Source organism: Lampetra fluviatilis, unplaced genomic scaffold (assembly GCF_964198595.1).
Source record: "Lampetra fluviatilis unplaced genomic scaffold, kcLamFluv1.1 SCAFFOLD_1346, whole genome shotgun sequence".
NCBI classification, from domain to species: Eukaryota; Metazoa; Chordata; class Hyperoartia; order Petromyzontiformes; family Petromyzontidae; genus Lampetra; species Lampetra fluviatilis.
The window spans coordinates 1-19,882 of NW_027620879.1; the positions used below are offsets into that span (position 1 = coordinate 1).

The following is a 19,882-nucleotide window of genomic DNA, read 5'->3' on the forward strand; positions in this document are numbered from 1 at the left end:
GGTGGGGTGAGTGTGGGGGGTGAGTGTGGGGGTGAGTGGGTGAGTGAGTGAGTGGGTGAGTGGGTGAGTGAGTGTGGGGGTGAGTGGGTGAGTGAGTGGGTGGGTGAGTGGGTGAGTGAGTGGGTGAGTGGGTGGGTGAGTGAGTGGGTGTGTGGGTGAGTGGGTGGGTGAGTGAGTGAGTGAGGGGGTGGGTGGGTGAGTGAGTGGGTGGGTGAGTGGGTGAGTGAGTGGGTGAGTGAGTGAGTGGGTGAGTGGGTGGGTGAGTGGGTGAGTGAGTGGGTGAGTGGGTGGGTGGGTGGGTGAGTGAGTGGGTGAGTGAGTGGGTGGGTGAGTGGGTGAGTGAGTGGGTGAGTGAGTGAGTGGGTGAGTGGGTGGGTGAGTGGGTGAGTGAGGGGGTGAGTGGGTGGGTAAGTGAGTAAGTGGGTGAGTGAGTGGGTGAGTGGGTGGGTGAGTGGGTGGGTGAGTGAGTGGGTGGGTGGGTGGGTGGGTGGGTGGGTGAGTGGGTGAGTGGGTGGGTGAGTGGTGTGGGTGAGTAAGTGAGTGAGTGGGTGAGTGGGTGAGTGAGTGGGTGGGTGAGTGGGTGAGTGGGTGGGTGAGTGAGTGGGTGGGGTGGGTGAGTGAGTGAGTGAGTGGGTGAGTGGGTGGGTGGGTGGGTGAGTGAGTGGGTGAGTGAGTGAGTGAGTGGGTGGGTGAGTGGGTGGGTGAGTGAGTGAGTGGGTGGGTGAGTGGGTGGGTGGGGTGAGTGAGTGAGTGAGTGAGTAAGTGAGTGAGTGAGTGGGTGAGTGAGTGGGTGGGTGAGTGGGTGAGTGGGTGGGTGGGTGAGTGAGTGAGTGAGTGGGTGGGTGGGTGAGTGAGTGAGTGAGTGGGTGGGTGGGTGGGTGAGTGAGTGGGTGAGTGAGTGAATGAGTGGGTGGGTGAGTGGGTGGGTGAGTGAGTGAGTGGGTGGGGTGAGTGGGTGGGTGAGTGAGTGAGTGAGTGGGTGGGTGAGTGAGTGGGTGAGTGAGTGGGTGGGTGAGTGGGTGAGTGAGTGGGTGGGTGGGTGAGTGGGTGGGTGAGTGGGTGAGTGAGTGAGTGGGTGAGTGGGTGAGTGAGTGGGTGGGTGAGTGGGTGGGTGAGTGAGTGAGTGATTGGGTGAGTGGGTGGGTGAGTGGGTGAGTGAGTGGGTGAGTGAGGTGAGTGAGTGAGTGGGTGAGCGAGCGAGCGAGTGAGTGAGTGGGTGAGTGAGCGATGCGAGTGAGCGAGTGAGCGAGTGGGGGGTGAGTTTGAGCGCACACCTTGAGGCAGGCGGGGTGAGCGATCTCGCCACACAGGGAGCACTCCATGAGCACCAGGTTGGTGAGCGGGGGGTGAGCGGCGTTGGTGAGGATCCGACGGCCTGACCCCCCCCCCACCACTCCCCCCACCACTCCCCCCACCGATGTCGCACCGCCCACACACCGCACACACGGCCACGTGGGGCAGCATCGGCTGTGGGGGGGGCACGGGGGGGGGGGTGGGGGGGGGCACGGGGGGGGGGGGGTGGGGGGCACGGGGGGGGGGGGGTGGGGGGCACGGAGGGTGGACACGGGGAGCGAGTCACGGGGTGAGGACCATCACCAGGTAGTACTGTTGAGTAGCAAGCAGCAGCGCCGATGGTGAGCGTTGGTGAGCGTGTTTGTTGGTGAGCGTGTGTGGGTGAGTGTGTGGGTGAGTGTGTTGGTGAGTGTGTGGGTGAGCGTGTGTGGGTGAGTGTGTGGGTGAGTGTGTTGGTGAGTGTGTGGGTGAGCGTGTGTGGGTGAGTGTGTGGGTGAGCGTGTGTGGGTGAGTGTGTTGGTGAGTGTGTGGGTGAGCGTGTGTGGGTGAGTGTGTGGGTGAGTGTGTGGGTGAGTGTGTTGGTGAGTGTGTGGGTGAGCGTGTGTGGGTGAGTGTGTGGGTGAGTGTGTTGGTGAGTGTGTGGGTGAGTGTGTTGGTGAGTGTGTGGGTGAGTGTGTTGGTGAGTGTGTGGGTGAGTGTGTGGGTGAGCGTGTGGGTGAGTGTGTGGGTGAGTGTGTGGGTGAGTGTGTGGGTGAGCGTGTGGGTGAGTGTTGGTGAGTGTGTTGGTGAGTGTGTTGGTGAGCGTGTTGGTGAGCGTGTTGGTGAGCGTGTGGGGTGAGTGTGTTGGTGAGTGTGCTGGTGAGTGTGTTGGTGAGTGTGTTGGTGAGTGTGTTGGTGAGTGTGTGGGTGAGTGTGTGTTGGTGAGTGTGTGGGTGAGTGTGTTGGTGAGTGTGTGGGTGAGTGTGTGTGGGTGAGTGTGGTGGTGAGTGTGTTGGTGAGTGTGTTGGTGAGTGTGTTGGTGAGTGTGTGGGTGAGCGTGTGGGTGAGTGTGTTGGTGAGTGTGCTGGTGAGTGTGTTGGTGAGTGTGTTGGTGAGTGTGTGGGTGAGCGTGTGGGTGAGTGTGTGGGTGAGTGTGTTGGTGAGTGTGCTGGTGAGTGTGTTGGTGAGTGTGTTGGTGAGTGTGTTGGTGAGTGTGTGGGTGAGTGTGTGTTGGTGAGTGTGTGGGTGAGTGTGTTGGTGAGTGTGTGGGTGAGTGTGTGTTGGTGAGTGTGTGGGTGAGCGTGTGTGTGGGTGAGTGTGTGGGTGAGTGTGTTGGTGAGTGTGTGGGTGAGCGTGTGTGGGTGAGTGTGTGGGTGAGTGTGTTGGTGAGTGTGTGGGTGAGCGTGTGTGGGTGAGTGTGTGGGTGAGTGTGTTGGTGAGTGTGTGGGTGAGTGTGTTGGTGAGTGTGTGGGTGAGTGTGTGGGTGAGCGTGTGGGTGAGTGTGTGGGTGAGTGTGTGGGTGAGTGTGTGGGTGAGCGTGTGGGTGAGTGTGTTGGTGAGTGTGCTGGTGAGTGTGTTGGTGAGTGTGTTGGTGAGTGTGTTGGTGAGTGTGTGGGTGAGTGTGTTGGTGAGTGTGTGGGTGAGTGTGTGTTGGTGAGTGTGTGGGTGAGTGTGTTGGTGAGTGTGTGGGTGAGTGTGTGGGTGAGTGTGTTGGTGAGTGTGTGGGTGAGTGTGTGGGTGAGCGTGTGGGTGAGTGTGTTGGTGAGTGTGTGGGTGAGTGTGTTGGTGAGTGTGTGGGTGAGTGTGTGGGTGAGTGTGTGGGTGAGTGTGTTGGTGAGTGTGTGGGTGAGTTGGTGAGCGTGTTGGTGAGCGTGTTGGTGAGCGTGTGGGTGAGTTGGTGAGTGTGTTGGTGAGTGTGCTGGTGAGTGTGTTGGTGAGTGTGTTGGTGAGTGTGTTGGTGAGTGTGTTGGTGAGCGTGTTGGTGAGTGTGTTGGTGAGCGTGTGGGTTGAGCGTGTGGGTGAGTTGGTGAGTGAGTGTGTTGGTGAGTGTGTTGGTGAGTGTGTGGGTGAGTGTGTTGGTGAGTGTGTGGGTGAGTGTGTGCTGGTGAGTGTGTTGGTGAGCGTGTTGGTGAGCATGCTGGTGAGCGCGAGTTGGTGAGCGTGAGTTGGTGAGTGTGTTGGTGAGCGTGTTGGTGAGTGTGTTGGTGAGTGTGTTGGTGAGTGTGTGTGTTGGTGAGTGTGTGGGTGAGTGTGTGTGTTGGTGCGTGTGCTGGTGTGTGTGTTGGTGAGCGTGTTGGTGAGTGTGTGGGTGAGTGTGTGGGTGAGTGTGCTGGTGAGCGCGAGTTGGTGAGCGTGAGTTGGTGAGTGTGTTGGTGAGTGTGTTGGTGAGTGTGTTGGTGAGTGTGTGTGTTGGTGAGTGTGCTGGTGAGTGTGTTGGTGAGTGTGTTGGTGAGTGTGTTGGTGAGTGTGCTGGTGAGTGTGCTGGTGAGTGTGTTGGTGAGTGTGTGTGTTGGTGAGTGTGTTGGTGAGTGTGTTGGTGAGTGTGTTGGTGAGTGTGTGTGTTGGTGAGTGTGCTGGTGAGTGTGTTGGTGAGTGTGTTGGTGAGTGTGTTGGTGAGTGTGCTGGTGAGTGTGTTGGTGAGTGTGTTGGTGAGTGTGCTGGTGAGTGTGTTGGTGAGTGTGTTGGTGAGTGTGCTGGTGAGTGTGTTGGTGAGTGTGTTGGTGAGTGTGTTGGTGAGTGTGTTGGTGAGTGTGTTGGTGAGTGTGTTGGTGAGTGTGCTGGTGAGTGTGTTGGTGAGTGTGGTGGTGAGTGTGTTGGTGAGTGTGTTGGTGAGTGTGTTGGTGAGTGTGTTGGTGAGTGTGTTGGTGAGTGTGTTGGTGAGTGTGTTGGTGAGTGTGTTGGTGAGTGTGCTGGTGAGTGTGTTGGTGAGTGTGGTGGTGAGTGTGTTGGTGAGTGTGTTGGTGAGTGTGTTGGTGAGTGTGTTGGTGTGTGTGTTGGTGAGTGTGTTGGTGAGTGTGTGGGTGAGTGTGTTGGTGAGTGTGTGGGTGAGTGTGTTGGTGAGTGTGTTGGTGAGTGTGTTGGTGAGTGTGTGGGTGAGTGTGTTGGTGAGTGTGTGGGTGAGTGTGTTGGTGAGTGTGTTGGTGAGTGTGTGGGTGAGTGTGTTGGTGAGTGTGGTGGTGAGTGTGTTGGTGAGTGTGTTGGTGAGTGTGTTGGTGAGTGTGTGGGTGAGTGTGTTGGTGAGTGTGTTGGTGAGTGTGTTGGTGAGTGTGCTGGTGAGTGTGTTGGTGAACGTGTTGGTGAGCGTGAGTTGGTGAGTGTGTTGGTGAGTGTGTTGGTGAGTGTGTTGGTGAGTGTGTTGGTGAGTGTGTTGGTGAGTGTGTTGGTGAGCGTGAGTTGGTGAGTGTGTTGGTGAGTGTGTTGGTGAGTGTGCTGGTGAGTGTGTTGGTGAGTTGGTGAGTGTGTTGGTGAGTTGGTGAGTGTGTTGGTGAGTGTGTGGGTGAGTGTGTTGGTGAGCGTGTGTTGGTGAGTGTGTTGGTGAGTGTGTTGGTGAGTTGGTGAGTGTGTTGGTGAGTGTGTGGGTGAGCGTGTGTGTTGGTGAGTGAGTTGGTGAGTGTGTGTGTGGGTGATTGTGTTGGTGAGTGTGTGGGTGAGTGTGTGGGTGAGTGTGTGGGTGAGCGTGTGGGTGAGTGTGTGGGTGAGCGTGTGGGTGAGTGTGTGGGTGAGTGTGTGGGTGAGCGTGTGGGTGAGTGTGTGGGTGAGCTGGTGAGCGGGTGAGTTGGTGAGTCACCCACACAGGTGCACTGGCGCCCCAGGCAGCTCTGCTTCATGCGGCCTGGCCCCCCAAACTTGCGCATGTCCCGGCAGAAGGCGCAGCGCCCACAGTCGGCGCTGCGGCAGGCGGGACAACGCTTGCAGCGTGTGCGTCGGTGCCTCGCCACGGGCGATGAGCCACCACCAGCACCACCAACAACAACGCCACCACCAACAACAACGCCACCACCAACACCACCAACAACAACGCCACCACCAGCACCGCCAGCGCCGCCACGTCTCACGGACGCGACGTGGGAGGTGCTGGGCGGTGGCGGTGTTTGACTGTGGGAGGTCTTGGAGCGTAGCGACATACACGCCTGTAAACACACACACACACAGTGACACACACACAGACACACAGTCACACAGTCACACACACACAGTCACACACACACACAGTCACACACACACACACAGTGACACACACACAGACACACAGTCACACAGTCACACACACACACAGTCACACACACACAGTCACACACACACACACAGTGACACACACACAGACACACAGTCACACAGTCACACACACACAGTCACACACAGAGACACAGTCACACAGTCACACACACACACAGTCACACACACACACACACACAGACAGACGGAGACACGGGTGGGTGGAGGTGAGTGAGTGAGTGGGTGAGTGAGTGGGTGAGTGAGTGGGTGAGTGAGTGGGTGAGTGAGTGGGTGAGTGAGTGGGTGAGCGAGTGGGTGAGCGAGTGAGTGGGTGGGTGAGTGAGTAGGTGAGCGAGTGAGTGAGTGAGTGGGTGAGTGAGTGAGTGGGTGAGTGAGCGGGTGAGTGAGTGAGTGGTGAGTGAGTGGGTGAGTGGGTGAGTGAGTGAGTGGGTGAGTGAGTGAGTGTGTGGGTGAGTGAGTGGGAGAGTGAGTGGGTGAGTGGGTGAGTAAGTGAGTGAGTGAGTGAGTGGTGGGTGAGTGGGTGAGTGAGTGGGTGAGTGAGTGGGTGAGTGAGCGAGTGAGTAAGTGAGTGGTGGGTGAGTGGTGAGTGAGTGGTGAGTGGGTGAGTGAGTGGGTGAGCGAGTGGTGAGTGAGTGGTGAGTGAGTGGTGAGTGAGTGGGTGAGTGGGTGAGTGAGTGGGTGGGTGAGTGAGTGGTGAGTGAGTGGTGAGTGAGTGGGTGAGTGGGTGAGTGGGTAAGTGAGTGAGTGGGTGAGTGAGTGGGTGAGTGAGTGGGTGAGTGAGTGGGTGAGCGAGTGGTGAGTGAGTGGTGAGTGAGTGGGTGAGTGAGTGGGTGAGTGAGTGAGTGATTGAGTGAGTGAGTGAGTGGGTGAGTGGGTGAGTGAGTGAGTGGGTGAGTGGGTGAGTGGGTGAGTGAGTGAGTGAGTGAGTGGGTGGGTGGGTGAGTGAGTGAGTGGGTGAGTGAGTGGGTGAGTGAGTGGGTGAGTGGTGAGTGAGTGGTGAGTGGGTGAGTGGGTGAGTGAGTGAGTGAGTGGGTGAGTGAGTAGGTGAGTGGGTGTGTGAGTGAGTGAGTAGGTGAGTGGGTGAGTGGGTGGGTGAGTGAGTGAGTGAGTGGTGGGTGAGTGGGTGAGTGAGTGAGTGAGTGAGTGGGTGAGTGAGTGAGTGAGTGGTGAGTGAGTAGGTGAGTGGGTGTGTGAGTGAGTGGGTGAGCGAGTGAGTGGTGAGTGAGTGGTGAGTGAGTGAGTGGGTGAGTGAGTGAGTGAGTGGGTGAGTGGGTGAGTGAGTGGGTGAGCGAGTGAGTGGTGAGTGAGTGGGTGAGTGGGCGAGTGAGTGGGTGAGTGAGTGAGTGGGTGAGTGAGTGAGTGGGTGAGCGAGTGAGTGGTGAGTGGGTGAGTGGGTGAGCGAGTGAGTGGGTGAGTGAGTGGGTGAGCGAGTGAGTGAGTGGTGAGTGAGTGGTGAGTGAGTGGGCGAGTGAGTGGGTGAGTGGGTGAGTGAGTGGGTGAGTGAGTGAGTGGGTGAGTGAGTGGTGAGCGAGTGGTGAGTGAGTGAGTGGGTGAGTGAGCGAGTGAGTGGGTGAGCGAGTGAGTGGTGAGCGAGTGGTGAGTGAGTGAGTGGGTGAGTGAGCGAGTGAGTGGGTGAGTGGGTGAGTGAGTGAGTGAGTGGTGAGTGAGTGGTGAGTGAGTGAGTGGGCGAGTGAGTGAGTGGGTGAGCGAGTGGGTGAGTGGGTGAGCGAGTGAGTGGTGAGTGAGTGGGTGAGTGGGCGAGTGAGTGAGTGGGTGAGTGAGCGAGTGAGTGGGTGAGTGGGTGAGTGAGTGGGTGAGCGAGTGAGTAGGTGAGTGAGCGAGTGAGCGGGTGAGTGAGTGGGTGAGTGAGCGAGTGAGTGGTGGGTGAGCGAGTGAGTGAGTGAGTGGTGAGTGAGTGGTGAGTGAGTGGTGAGTGAGTGAGTGGGTGAGTGAGCGAGTGAGTGGGTGAGTGAGTGGGTGAGTGGGTGAGTGAGTGGGTGAGTGGGTGAGTGAGTGGGTGAGCGAGTGAGTGAGTGAGTGGTGAGTGAGTGGTGAGTGAGTGGTGAGTGAGTGGTGAGTGAGTGGGTGAGTGAGTGAGTGAGCGAGTGAGTGGGTGAGCGAGTGAGTGGTGAGTGAGTGGGTGAGTGGGCGAGTGAGTGGGTGAGTGGGTGGGTGGGTGAGTGAGTGAGTGGGTGAGTGAGTGGGTGAGTGAGTGGGTGAGTGGTGAGTGAGTGGTGAGTGGGTGAGTGGGTGAGTGAGTGAGTGAGTGGGTGAGTGAGTAGGTGAGTGGGTGTGTGAGTGAGTGAGTAGGTGAGTGGGTGAGTGGGTGGGTGAGTGAGTGAGTGAGTGGTGGGTGAGTGGGTGAGTGAGTGAGTGAGTGAGTGGGTGAGTGAGTGAGTGGTGAGTGAGTAGGTGAGTGGGTGTGTGAGTGAGTGGGTGAGCGAGTGAGTGGTGAGTGAGTGGTGAGTGAGTGAGTGGGTGAGTGAGTGAGTGGGTGAGTGGGTGAGTGAGTGGGTGAGCGAGTGAGTGGTGAGTGAGTGGGTGAGTGGGCGAGTGAGTGAGTGAGTGAGTGAGTGGGTGAGTGAGTGAGTGGGTGAGCGAGTGAGTGGTGAGTGGGTGAGTGGGTGAGCGAGTGGGTGAGTGAGTGGGTGAGCGAGTGAGTGAGTGGTGAGTGAGTGGTGAGTGAGTGAGTGGGCGAGTGAGTGGGTGAGTGGGTGAGTGAGTGGGTGAGTGAGTGAGTGGGTGAGTGAGTGGTGAGCGAGTGGTGAGTGAGTGAGTGGGTGAGTGAGCGAGTGAGTGGGTGAGCGAGTGAGTGGTGAGCGAGTGGTGAGTGAGTGAGTGGGTGAGTGAGCGAGTGAGTGGGTGAGTGGGTGAGTGAGTGAGTGAGTGGTGAGTGAGTGGTGAGTGAGTGAGTGGGCGAGTGAGTGAGTGGGTGAGCGAGTGGGTGAGTGGGTGAGCGAGTGAGTGGTGAGTGAGTGAGTGGGTGAGTGGGCGAGTGAGTGAGTGGGTGAGTGAGCGAGTGAGTGGGTGAGTGGGTGAGTGAGTGGGTGAGCGAGTGAGTAGGTGAGTGAGCGAGTGAGCGGGTGAGTGAGTGGGTGAGTGAGCGAGTGAGTGGTGGGTGAGCGAGTGAGTGAGTGAGTGGTGAGTGAGTGGTGAGTGAGTGGTGAGTGAGTGAGTGGGTGAGTGAGCGAGTGAGTGGGTGAGTGAGTGGGTGAGTGGGTGAGTGAGTGGGTGAGTGGGTGAGTGAGTGGGTGAGCGAGTGAGTGAGTGAGTGGTGAGTGAGTGGTGAGTGAGTGGTGAGTGAGTGGTGAGTGAGTGGGTGAGTGAGTGAGTGAGCGAGTGAGTGGGTGAGCGAGTGAGTGGTGAGTGAGTGAGTGGGTGAGTGGGCGAGTGAGTGGGTGAGTGAGCGAGTGAGTGGGTGAGCGAGTGAGTGAGTGAGTGAGTGGGTGAGTGGGTGAGTGAGTGGGTGAGTGAGCGAGTGAGTGGGTGAGTGAGTGGGTGAGCGAGCGAGTGAGTGGGTGAGTGAGTGGGTGAGCGAGTGAGTAGGTGAGTGAGCGAGTGAGCGGGTGAGTGAGTGGGTGAGTGAGCGAGTGAGTGGTGGGTGAGCGAGTGAGTGAGTGAGTGGTGAGTGAGTGGTGAGTGAGTGGTGAGTGAGTGAGTGGGTGAGTGAGCGAGTGAGTGGGTGGGTGAGTGGGTGAGTGAGTGGGTGAGTGGGTGAGTGAGTGGGTGAGCGAGTGAGTGAGTGAGTGGTGAGTGAGTGGTGAGTGAGTGGTGAGTGAGTGGTGAGTGAGTGGGTGAGTGAGTGAGTGAGCGAGTGAGTGGGTGAGCGAGTGAGTGGTGAGTGAGTGAGTGGGTGAGTGGGCGAGTGAGTGGGTGAGTGAGCGAGTGAGTGGGTGAGCGAGTGAGTGAGTGAGTGGGTGAGTGGGTGAGTGAGTGGGTGAGTGAGCGAGTGAGTGGGTGAGTGAGTGGGTGAGCGAGCGAGTGAGTGAGTGGTGAGTGAGTGGTGAGTGAGTGGTGAGTGAGTGGTGAGTGAGTGGGTGAGTGAGTGAGTGAGTGAGCGAGTGAGTGGGTGAGCGAGTGAGTGGGCGAGTGAGTGGGTGAGTGAGCGAGTGAGTGGGTGAGCGAGTGAGTGAGTGAGTGAGTGGGTGAGTGGGTGAGTGAGTGGGTGAGTGAGCGAGTGAGTGGGTGAGTGAGTGGGTGAGCGAGCGAGTGAGTGGGTGAGCGAGTGAGTGGGTGAGTGGGTGAGTGAGTGGTGAGTGAGTGGGTGAGCGAGTGAGTGAGTGAGTGTGAGGTGGACACTCACCAAGGGTGGTGGTGGCCAGGACACGATGGGAACTCCGGAGAGCGCCAGCTCCGCATCATCCGTCTCGTGCTCCTCCAGCACCGCCTACACCACCACCACCACCACCACCACGTCAACAACAACAACCACCACCACCACCACCACGTCAACAACAACAACAACCACCACATCAACAACAACCAGCTCCGCATCATCCGTCTCGTGCTCCTCCAGCACCGCCTACACCACCACCACCACCACCACGTCAACAACAACAACAACCACCACCACCACCACGTCAACAACAACAACCACCACCACCACGTCAACAACAACAACCACCACCACCACCACCACGTCAACAACAACAACAACCACCACCACCACCACCACGTCAACAACAACAACCACCACCACCACCACGTCAACAACAACAACAACCACCACATCAACAACAACCAGCTCCGCATCATCCGTCTCGTGCTCCTCCAGCACCGCCTACACCACCACCACCACGTCAACAACAACAACAACCACCACATCAACAACAACAACAACCACCACATCAACAACCACAATCACCAGAACTACCATTACCAGCCCACACACCCGACCACCCACCCGCCCGCCCGCCCGCCCACCACACCCCCACCACCTACCCACCCACTCACTCACCCACCCACTCACCCACCCACTCACCCACTCACTCACTCATCCACTCACCCACTCACCCACCCACTCACTCACTCACTCACTCATCCACTCACCCACCCACTCACTCACCCACTCACCCACCCACTCACTCACTCATCCACTCACCCACCCACTCACTCACCCACTCACCCACCCACTCACTCACCCACCCACCCACCCACTCACTCACTCATCCACTCACCCACTCACTCACCCACCCACCCACTCACTCATCCACTCACCCACCCACTCACTCACCCACCCACTCACTCATCCACTCACCCACTCACTCACCCACCCACCCACTCACTCATCCACTCACCCACCCACTCACTCACTCATCCACTCACCCACCCACTCACTCACTCATCCACTCACCCACTCACTCACTCACCCATCCACTCACTCACTCACCCACCCACTCACTCACCCACCCACTCACTCACTCATCCACTCACCCACCCACTCACTCACCCACCCACCCACTCACTCACTCATCCACTCACCCACTCACTCACTCACCCACTCACTCACTCACTCACCCACCCACTCACCCACCCACTCACTCACTCACTCATCCACTCACCCACTCACTCACTCACTCACTCACCCACTCACTCACTCACCCACCCACCCACTCACCCACTCACTCACCCACCCACTCACCCACTCACGCACTCACTCACCCACTCACCACCCACTAACCCACTCACCCACTCACTCACTCGCCCATAGACCCACCCACTCATCCACTCACCCACTCACTCACTCACTCACCCACCCACCCACTCACCCCACTCACGCACTCACTCACTCACTCACCCACCCACTCACCCACTCACGCACTCACTCACCCACTCACCCACTCACCACCCACTAACCCACTCACCCACTCACTCACTCGCCCATAGACCCACCCACTCACCCACTCACCCATAGACCCACACACTCACCCACTCACTCACTCACCCACCCACCCACTCACTCACCACCCACTCACCCACCCACCCACTCACTCACTCGCCCATAGACCCACCCACTCACCCACTCACTCACTCACTCACCCATAGACCCACCCACTCACCCACTCACTCACTCACCACCCACTCACTCACCCACCAACCCACTCACTTGCCCATAGACCCACCCACTCACCCACTCACTCACCCACCCACCCACTCGCCCAAAGACCCACCCACTCACCCACTCACTCACTCACTTACCCACTCACTCTCCCACCCACTCACTCACTCACCACCCACTCACTCGCCCATAGACCCACCCACTCACCCACTCACTCACTCACCCACCCACTCACTTACCCATAGACCCACCCACTCACTCACCCATCCACTCGCCCATAGACCCACCCACTCACCCACTCACTCACCCACCCACTCACTCACTCACCCACCCACCCACTCGCCCATAGACCCACCCACTCACTCACTCGCCCATAGACCCACCCACTCACCACCCACCCACTCACCACCCACCCACTCACCACCCACTCACTCACCCACCCACCCACCCACTCACTCGCCCATAGACCCACCCACCCACCCACCCACTCACTCACCCACCCACCCACTCACTCACCCACCCACCCACCCACCCACCCACCCACCCACCCACCCACTCACCCACTCACCCACCCACTCACCCACTCACCCACCCACCCACCCACTCACTCACTCACTCACTCACCCACCCACCCACTCACCCACTCACCCACCCACTCACCCACCCACTCACCCACCCACTCACCCACCCACCCACCCACCCACTCACCCACCCACTCACCCACCCACCCATCCACTCACCCACCCACCCACTCACCCACCCACTCACCCACTCACCCACCCACTCACCCACCCACCCACTCACCCACTCACCCACTCACTCACCACCCACCCACTCACCACCCACCCACTCACCCACCCACTCACTCACTCACCCACCCACCCACTCACCCACTCACCCACCCACTCACCCACTCACTCACCCACTCACCCACCCACCCACCCACCCACCCACTCACTCACTCACCCACCCACCCACTCACCCACTCACCCACCCACTCACCCACTCACCCACCCACTCACCCACTCACTCACCCACCCACTCACCCACCCACTCACCCACCCACCCACCCACTCACCCACCCACCCACCCACTCACCCACCCACCCATCCACTCACCCACCCACCCACTCACCCACCCACTCACCCACCCACCCACTCACCCACCCACCCACCCACCCACTCACTCACCCACCCACTCACCCACTCACTCACTCACCCACCCACTCACCCACCCACCCATCCACTCACCCACCCACTCACCCACTCACCCACCCACCCACCCATCCACTCACCCACCCACCCACTCACTCACCCACCCACCCACTCACCCACCCACTCACCCACTCACCCACTCACCCACCCACCCACCCACCCACCCACCCACTCACTCACCCACCCACTCACCCACCCACCCATCCACTCACCCACCCACTCACCCACCCACTCACCCACTCACCCACCCACCCACTCACCCACCCACTCACCCACTCACCCACCCACTCACCCACCCACCCACTCACTCACCCACTCACCCACCCACCCACCCACTCACCCACCCACCCACTCACCCACACCCACTCACCCACCCCACTCACCCACCCACTCACCCACCCACTCACCCACTCACCCACCCACCCACCCACCCACTCACCCACCCACCCACCCACTCACTCACCCACCCACTCACCCACCCACCCACTCACCCACCCACCCATCCACTCACCCACCCACTCACCCACCCACTCACCCACTCACCCACCCACCCACCCATCCACTCACCCACCCACCCACTCACCCACCCACTCACCCACTCACCCACCCACCCACCCACCCACCCACTCACCCACCCACCCACTCACTCACCCACCCACTCACCCACTCACTCACTCACTCACCCACCCACTCACCCACCCACCCATCCACTCACCCACCCACTCACCCACCCACTCACCCACTCACCCACCCACCCACTCACCCACCCACTCACCCACCCACCCACCCACTCACCCGACCACTCACCCACCCACCCCACTCACTCACCCACTCACCCACCCACCCACTCACCCACCCACCCACCCACTCACCCACCCACCCACTCACCCACCCACTCACCCACCCACCCACCCACCCACTCACCCACCCACCCACTCACCCACCCACTCACCCACCCACTCACCCACCCACTCACCCACCCACTCACCCACCCACTCACCCACCCACCCACTCACCCACCCACCCACTCACCCACCCACCCACCCACTCACCCACCCACCCACCCATCCACTCACCCACCCACCCACCACCCACTCACCCACCCCCCACCACCCCCCACCTGTACGTGAGTGAGCAGAGCGTCCGCGTCCCGTATTCCGGCTGGCACCCCGCGCTTGCTGCGTGCCAGCGCTTGCAGGCGCCTCACCAGCGCCCACAGGCCCGCCAGCTCCAGCCCGGTGAGCAGCGGTGAGGAGGGGGGCGGTGAGGGCGGTGAGGGCGGTGAGGGCGGTGAGGAGGAGGAGGAGGCCGCCGCCACCGCTAACTTGGTGGCCGGGACGACGTCGTCGTCGTCGTCGTCGGTGGAGATGGCCGACGCTGTTGACGACGAGGACGACGCTGATGAGGACGATGAGGACGACGTTTTGGGTGACGGAGGCAAAGCTGACAGAGGCTGCGGAGAGAGACATCATCGTCATCGTCGTCGTCAACATCGTCGTCATCGTCGTCATCGTCGTCATCGTCGTCATCAGCATCATCATCGTCATCATCATCGTCATCATCGTCGTCATCGTCATCATCATCTACATCATCGTCATCATCATCGTCGTCATCGTCGTCATCGTCGTCATCGTCATCATCATCTACATCATCGTCATCATCATCGTCATCATCGTCGTCATCGTCATCATCAACATCGTCATCGTCATCGTCAACATCATCATCGTCATCATCATCGTCATCAACATCGTCATCGTCATCATCGTCATCATCAACATCATCATCATTGTCATCGTCGTCATCATCATCGTCATCGTCGTCATCGTCATCATCAACATCATCATCGTCATCGTCGTCATCATCGTCGTCATCATCGTCAACATCATCGTCAACATCAACATCATCATCGTCATCGTCGTCATCATCATCGTCATCGTCGTCATCATCAACATCATCATCATCGTCATCATCGTCATCATCATCATCGTCATCGTCGTCATCATCATCGTCGTCGTCATAATCGTCGTCAACATCACCGCCGTCACCACTATCACCACCATCAACACTACCGTCACCGCCACCCTCACCCTCACCACACTCACCTGATGGAGGGGGCTGATCGAAACGACGGCCCTCATGGTGAGTGCCATCTCCCGCTCTCCGGTCTCCGCGTCCTTCACCTCCTCACCACCACGCTCACCACGCTCACCACCACGCTCACCACCACGCTCACCACCACGCTCACCACCACCACCACGCTCACCACCACGCTCACCACCACGCTCACCACCACGCTCACCACCACGCTCACCACGGCTGCCCGGTCCCCGGCTCCCAGCATGCACTGGTGGGGGGGGGGGGGAAAGGCAGCGGATGAACACGGCACATTCCCACAATGCACCAGGTGGAAGAGACAGGAAGTGGGAGACAGGAAGTGGTAGACAGACAGGAAGTGACAGACAGGAAGTGGTAGACAGGAAGTGGTAGACATTCAGGAAGTGACATACAGGAAGTGACATACAGGAAGTGACAGACAGGAAGTGACAGACAGGAAGTGACATGCAGGAAGTGACAGACAGGAAGTGCTAGACAGGAAGTGACAGACAGGAAGTGACATGCAGGAAGTGACAGACAGGAAGTGCTAGACAGGAAGTGACAGACAGGAAGTGCTAGACAGGAAGTGACAGACAGGAAGTGACAGACAGGAAGTGGCAGACAGGAAGTGACAGACAGGAAGTGACAGACAGGAAGTGCTAGACAGGAAGTGACAGACAGGAAGTGACAGACAGGAAGTGGCAGACAGGAAGTGACAGACAGGAAGTGACAGACAGGAAGTGGCAGACAGGAAGTGACATACAGGAAGTGCTAGACAGGAAGTGACAGACAGGAAGTGCTAGACAGGAAGTGACAGACAGGAAGTGGCAGACAGGAAGTGACAGACAGGAAGTGGCAGACAGGAAGTGACAGACAGGAAGTGACAGACAGGAAGTGACAGACAGGAAGTGACAGACAGGAAGTGGCAGACAGGAAGTGACAGACAGGAAGTGACAGACAGGAAGTGGCAGACAGGAAGTGACAGACAGGAAGTGGTAGACAGGAAGTGGCAGACAGGAAGTGACAGACAGGAAGTGGTAGACATTCAGGAAGTAACAGACAGGAAGTAACAGACAGGAAGTGACAGACAGGAAGTGACATACAGGAAGTGAGCGGCTGGTCCCCACCTTCTCCGAGGAGCGACTGCAGCTGGTAGTCGCGCACCAGGTGCGATCGCCCCGTGAGGCAGAAGGTGTACCGCTCCAGCACGTACCACGCCATCTCAGAGTAGAACGGGTAGCGGAACTTGGCGGGTACCTGGGCACCACACACGCACACACACAGAGAGGTAGAGAGATGTAGAGATACGGGGGTGAGTGAGGGAGTGGGTGGGTGGGTGGGTGAGTGGGTGGGTAGGTGAGTAGGTGGGTGGGGTTGTGGGTGGGTTTGTGTTTGGGTGAGTGAGTGAGTGAGTGGGAGGGTGGGTGGGCCGGTGAGTGGGTGGGCCGGTGAGTGGGTGAGTAGGTGGGTGGGGTTGTGGGTGGGTTTGTGTTTGGGTGAGTGAGTGAGGGGGAGGGTGAGTGGGTGAGTAGGTGGGCCGGTGAGTAGGTGGGTGGGGTTGTGGGTGGGTTTGTGTTTGGGTGAGTGGGCAAGTGTGTGGGTGGGCTGGTGAGTGGGTAGGTAGTTGAGTAGGTGGGTAGGTGGGTAGGTGGGTGGGGTTGTGGGTGGGTTTGTGTAATGGGTGAGCGAGTGTGTGAGCGAGTGGTGAGCGAGCGAGTGAGCGTGCGAGTGAGTGTGTGAGCGAGTGGCGAGTGAGTGTGTGAGTGTGCGAGCGGGTGAGCGAGTGGTGAGCGAGTGGTGAGCGTGCGAGCGAGTAAGTGGTGAGCGTGCGAGTGAGCGAGTGGTGAGCGAGCGAGTGTGTGTGTGAGCGAGTGGTGAGCGTGTGAGCGAGCGGGTGAGCGAGTGGTGAGCGAGCGAGTGATCACCCGCGTCTTATCCTCGATGCTGTAGATGCGCAGCTGCATGGGGATGTTGAAGCTGTGCAGGAAGTTTCCCCCGAACACCAACGCATCCTCCGGCGTGTACACGGCATGGATCCAGCCTGCACCCGCACACAGACAAAGGTCCCCCGTGTAGCCTCTCAGCACACCGCGGGGCAAGGGCGGGCGCTGCAAGGGGGAGCGGCGGCGCCTGTGCGGGCCGGAACTGTGGCAGGCGGAAAGGCCGTGAGATTGTGGGTGGGGCAGGCACCACCACCATCATCATCACCATCATCACCATCATCACAAGCGTCAACATCATCACCATCATCACCACCATCACCACCATCATCACAAGCGTCTACATCATCCATCATCATCACTATCACCACCACCACCATCACCACCACCATCACCAGCACCACCACCATCATCACCACCATCATCATCACCATCATCACAAGCGTCAGCATCATCACCATCATCACCACCATCATCACAAGCGTCTACATCATCCATCATCATCACTATCACCACCACCACCACCACCATCACCACCACCATCACCAGCACCACCACCATCATCACCACCATCATCATCACCATCATCACAAGCGTCAGCATCATCACCATCATCACCACCATCACCACCATCATCACAAGCGTCTACATCATCCATCATCATCACTATCACCACCACCACCACCATCACCAGCACCACCACCATCATCATCACCACCATCAACATCATCATCACGATCATCACCACCAGCATCACAACCACCATCACACCACCACCACCCTCACCACAAATCTACCTGGCCGCCCGCACACCCACACACCCACCCACACACCCACACACCCACCCACCCACACACCCACCCACCCACACACCCACCCACGCACCCACTCACCTACCCACTCACTCACCCACCCACTCACTCATCCACCCACTCACTCACCCACCCACTCACTCACTCACCCACCCACTCACTCACCCACCCACTCACTCACTCACCCACCCACCCACTCACTCACCCCACCCACCCACCCACTCACTCACCCACTCACCCACTCACCCACCCACTCACCCACTCACCCACCCACCCACCCACTCACCCACCCACTCACTCACTCACCCACCCACCCACTCACCCACCCACTCACCCACCCACTCACCCACCCACTCACCCACCCACCCACTCACCCACAAACCCACCCACCCACAAACCCACTCACCCACCCACCCACAAACCCACTCACCCACCCACCCACTCACCCACCCACCCACCCACTCACCCACCCACCCACCCACTCACTCACCCACCCACCCACCCACTCACTCACTCACTCACTCACCCCACCCACTCACCCACCCACCCACCCACCCACCCACTCACCCACCCACCCACTCACCCACCCACTCACCCACCCACTCACCCACCCACCCACAAACCCACTCACCCACCCACCCACAAACCCACTCACCCACCCACAAACCCACTCACCCACCCACCCACCCACTCTCACCCACCCACTCACCCACCCACCCACCCACCCACCCACTCACCCACCCACCCACCCACCCACTCACCCACCCACCCACTCACCCACCCACCCACCCACTCACCCACTCACTCACTCACCCACCCACCCACCCACCCACTCACCCACCCACCCACTCACCCACCCACTCACTCACCCACCCACCCACTCACTCACCCACCCACCCACTCACCCACCCACCCACTCACCCACCCACCCACCCACTCACCCACCCACCCACCCACCCACTCACCCACCCACCCACTCACCCCCTCACCCACCCACCCACCCCCTCACCCACCCACCCACTCACTCACCCCACCCACCCACCCACTCACTCACTCACCCACCCACCCACTCACTCACCCACCCACCCACCCACTCACTCACCCACCCACTCACCCACCCACCCACTCACCCACCCACCCACCCACCCCACTCACCCACCCACCCACCCACTCACCCACCCACCACCCACTCACTCACACCCCTCACCCACCCACCCACTCACCCACCCACCCACCCACTCACCCACAAATCCACTCACCCACCCACCCACTCACCCACCCACCCACTCACCCACCCACCCACTCACCCACCCACCCACCACTCACCCACCACCCACCCCACTCACCCACCCACCCACTCACCCACCCCACCCACTCACCCACCCACCCACCCACCCCCACTCACCCACCCACCCACTCACCCACCCACCCACTCACCCACCCACCCACCCACTCACCCACCCACCCACCCACCCACTCACCCACCCACTCACCCACCACCACCCACTCACTCACCCACCCACCCACCCACTCACTCACCCACCCACCCACTCACTCACCCACCCACCCACTCACTCACCCACCCACTCACCCACCCACCCACTCACCCACCCACCCACCCCACCCACTCACCCACCCACCCACCCACCCACCCACCTCACTCACCCCCTCACCCACCCACCCACTCACCCACCCACCCACCCACTCACCCACAAACCCACTCACCCACCCACCCACTCACCCACCCACCCACTCACCCACCCACCCACTCACCCACCCACCCAACCACTCACCCACCCACCCACTCACCCACCCACCCACTCACCCACCCACCCACTCACCCACCCACCCACCCACCCACTCACCCACCCACCCACTCACCCACCCACCCACTCACCCACCCACCCACCCACTCACCCACCCACCCACCCACTCACCCACCCACCCACCCACCCACTCACCCACCCACCCACTCACCCACCCACCCACTCACCCACCCACCCACTCACCCACCCACCCACCCACCCACTCACCCACCCACCCACTCACCCACCCACCCACTCACCCACCCACCACTCACCCACCCACTCACCCACCCACCCACCCACTCACCCACCCACCCACTCACCCACTCACCCACCCACCCCACTCACCCACCCACCCACTCACCCACCCACCCACCCACCCACCCACCCACTCACCCACTCACCCACCCACCCACTCACCCACCCCACTCACCCACCCACCCACCCACCC

The 19,882-nt window shown here is 59.8% G+C and overlaps 1 protein-coding gene across 1 annotated transcript; it reads right to left on the reverse strand.

Moving 5' to 3' along the window:
• Nucleotides 1–1,403: 1,403 nt before the first annotated feature.
• On the reverse strand, nucleotides 1,404–16,915 carry LOC144954481 (lysine-specific demethylase 2A-like; the record flags this gene model as incomplete). The annotated part of the gene is made up of 7 exons (XM_078884968.1): nucleotides 1,404–1,467; nucleotides 5,064–5,402; nucleotides 9,812–9,895; nucleotides 13,901–14,233; nucleotides 14,883–15,124; nucleotides 16,002–16,131; nucleotides 16,800–16,915. Coding segments are annotated over 7 exons (1,308 nt in total), but the record flags the coding sequence as incomplete, so codon positions are not given.
• Nucleotides 16,916–19,882: the final 2,967 nt, after the last annotated feature.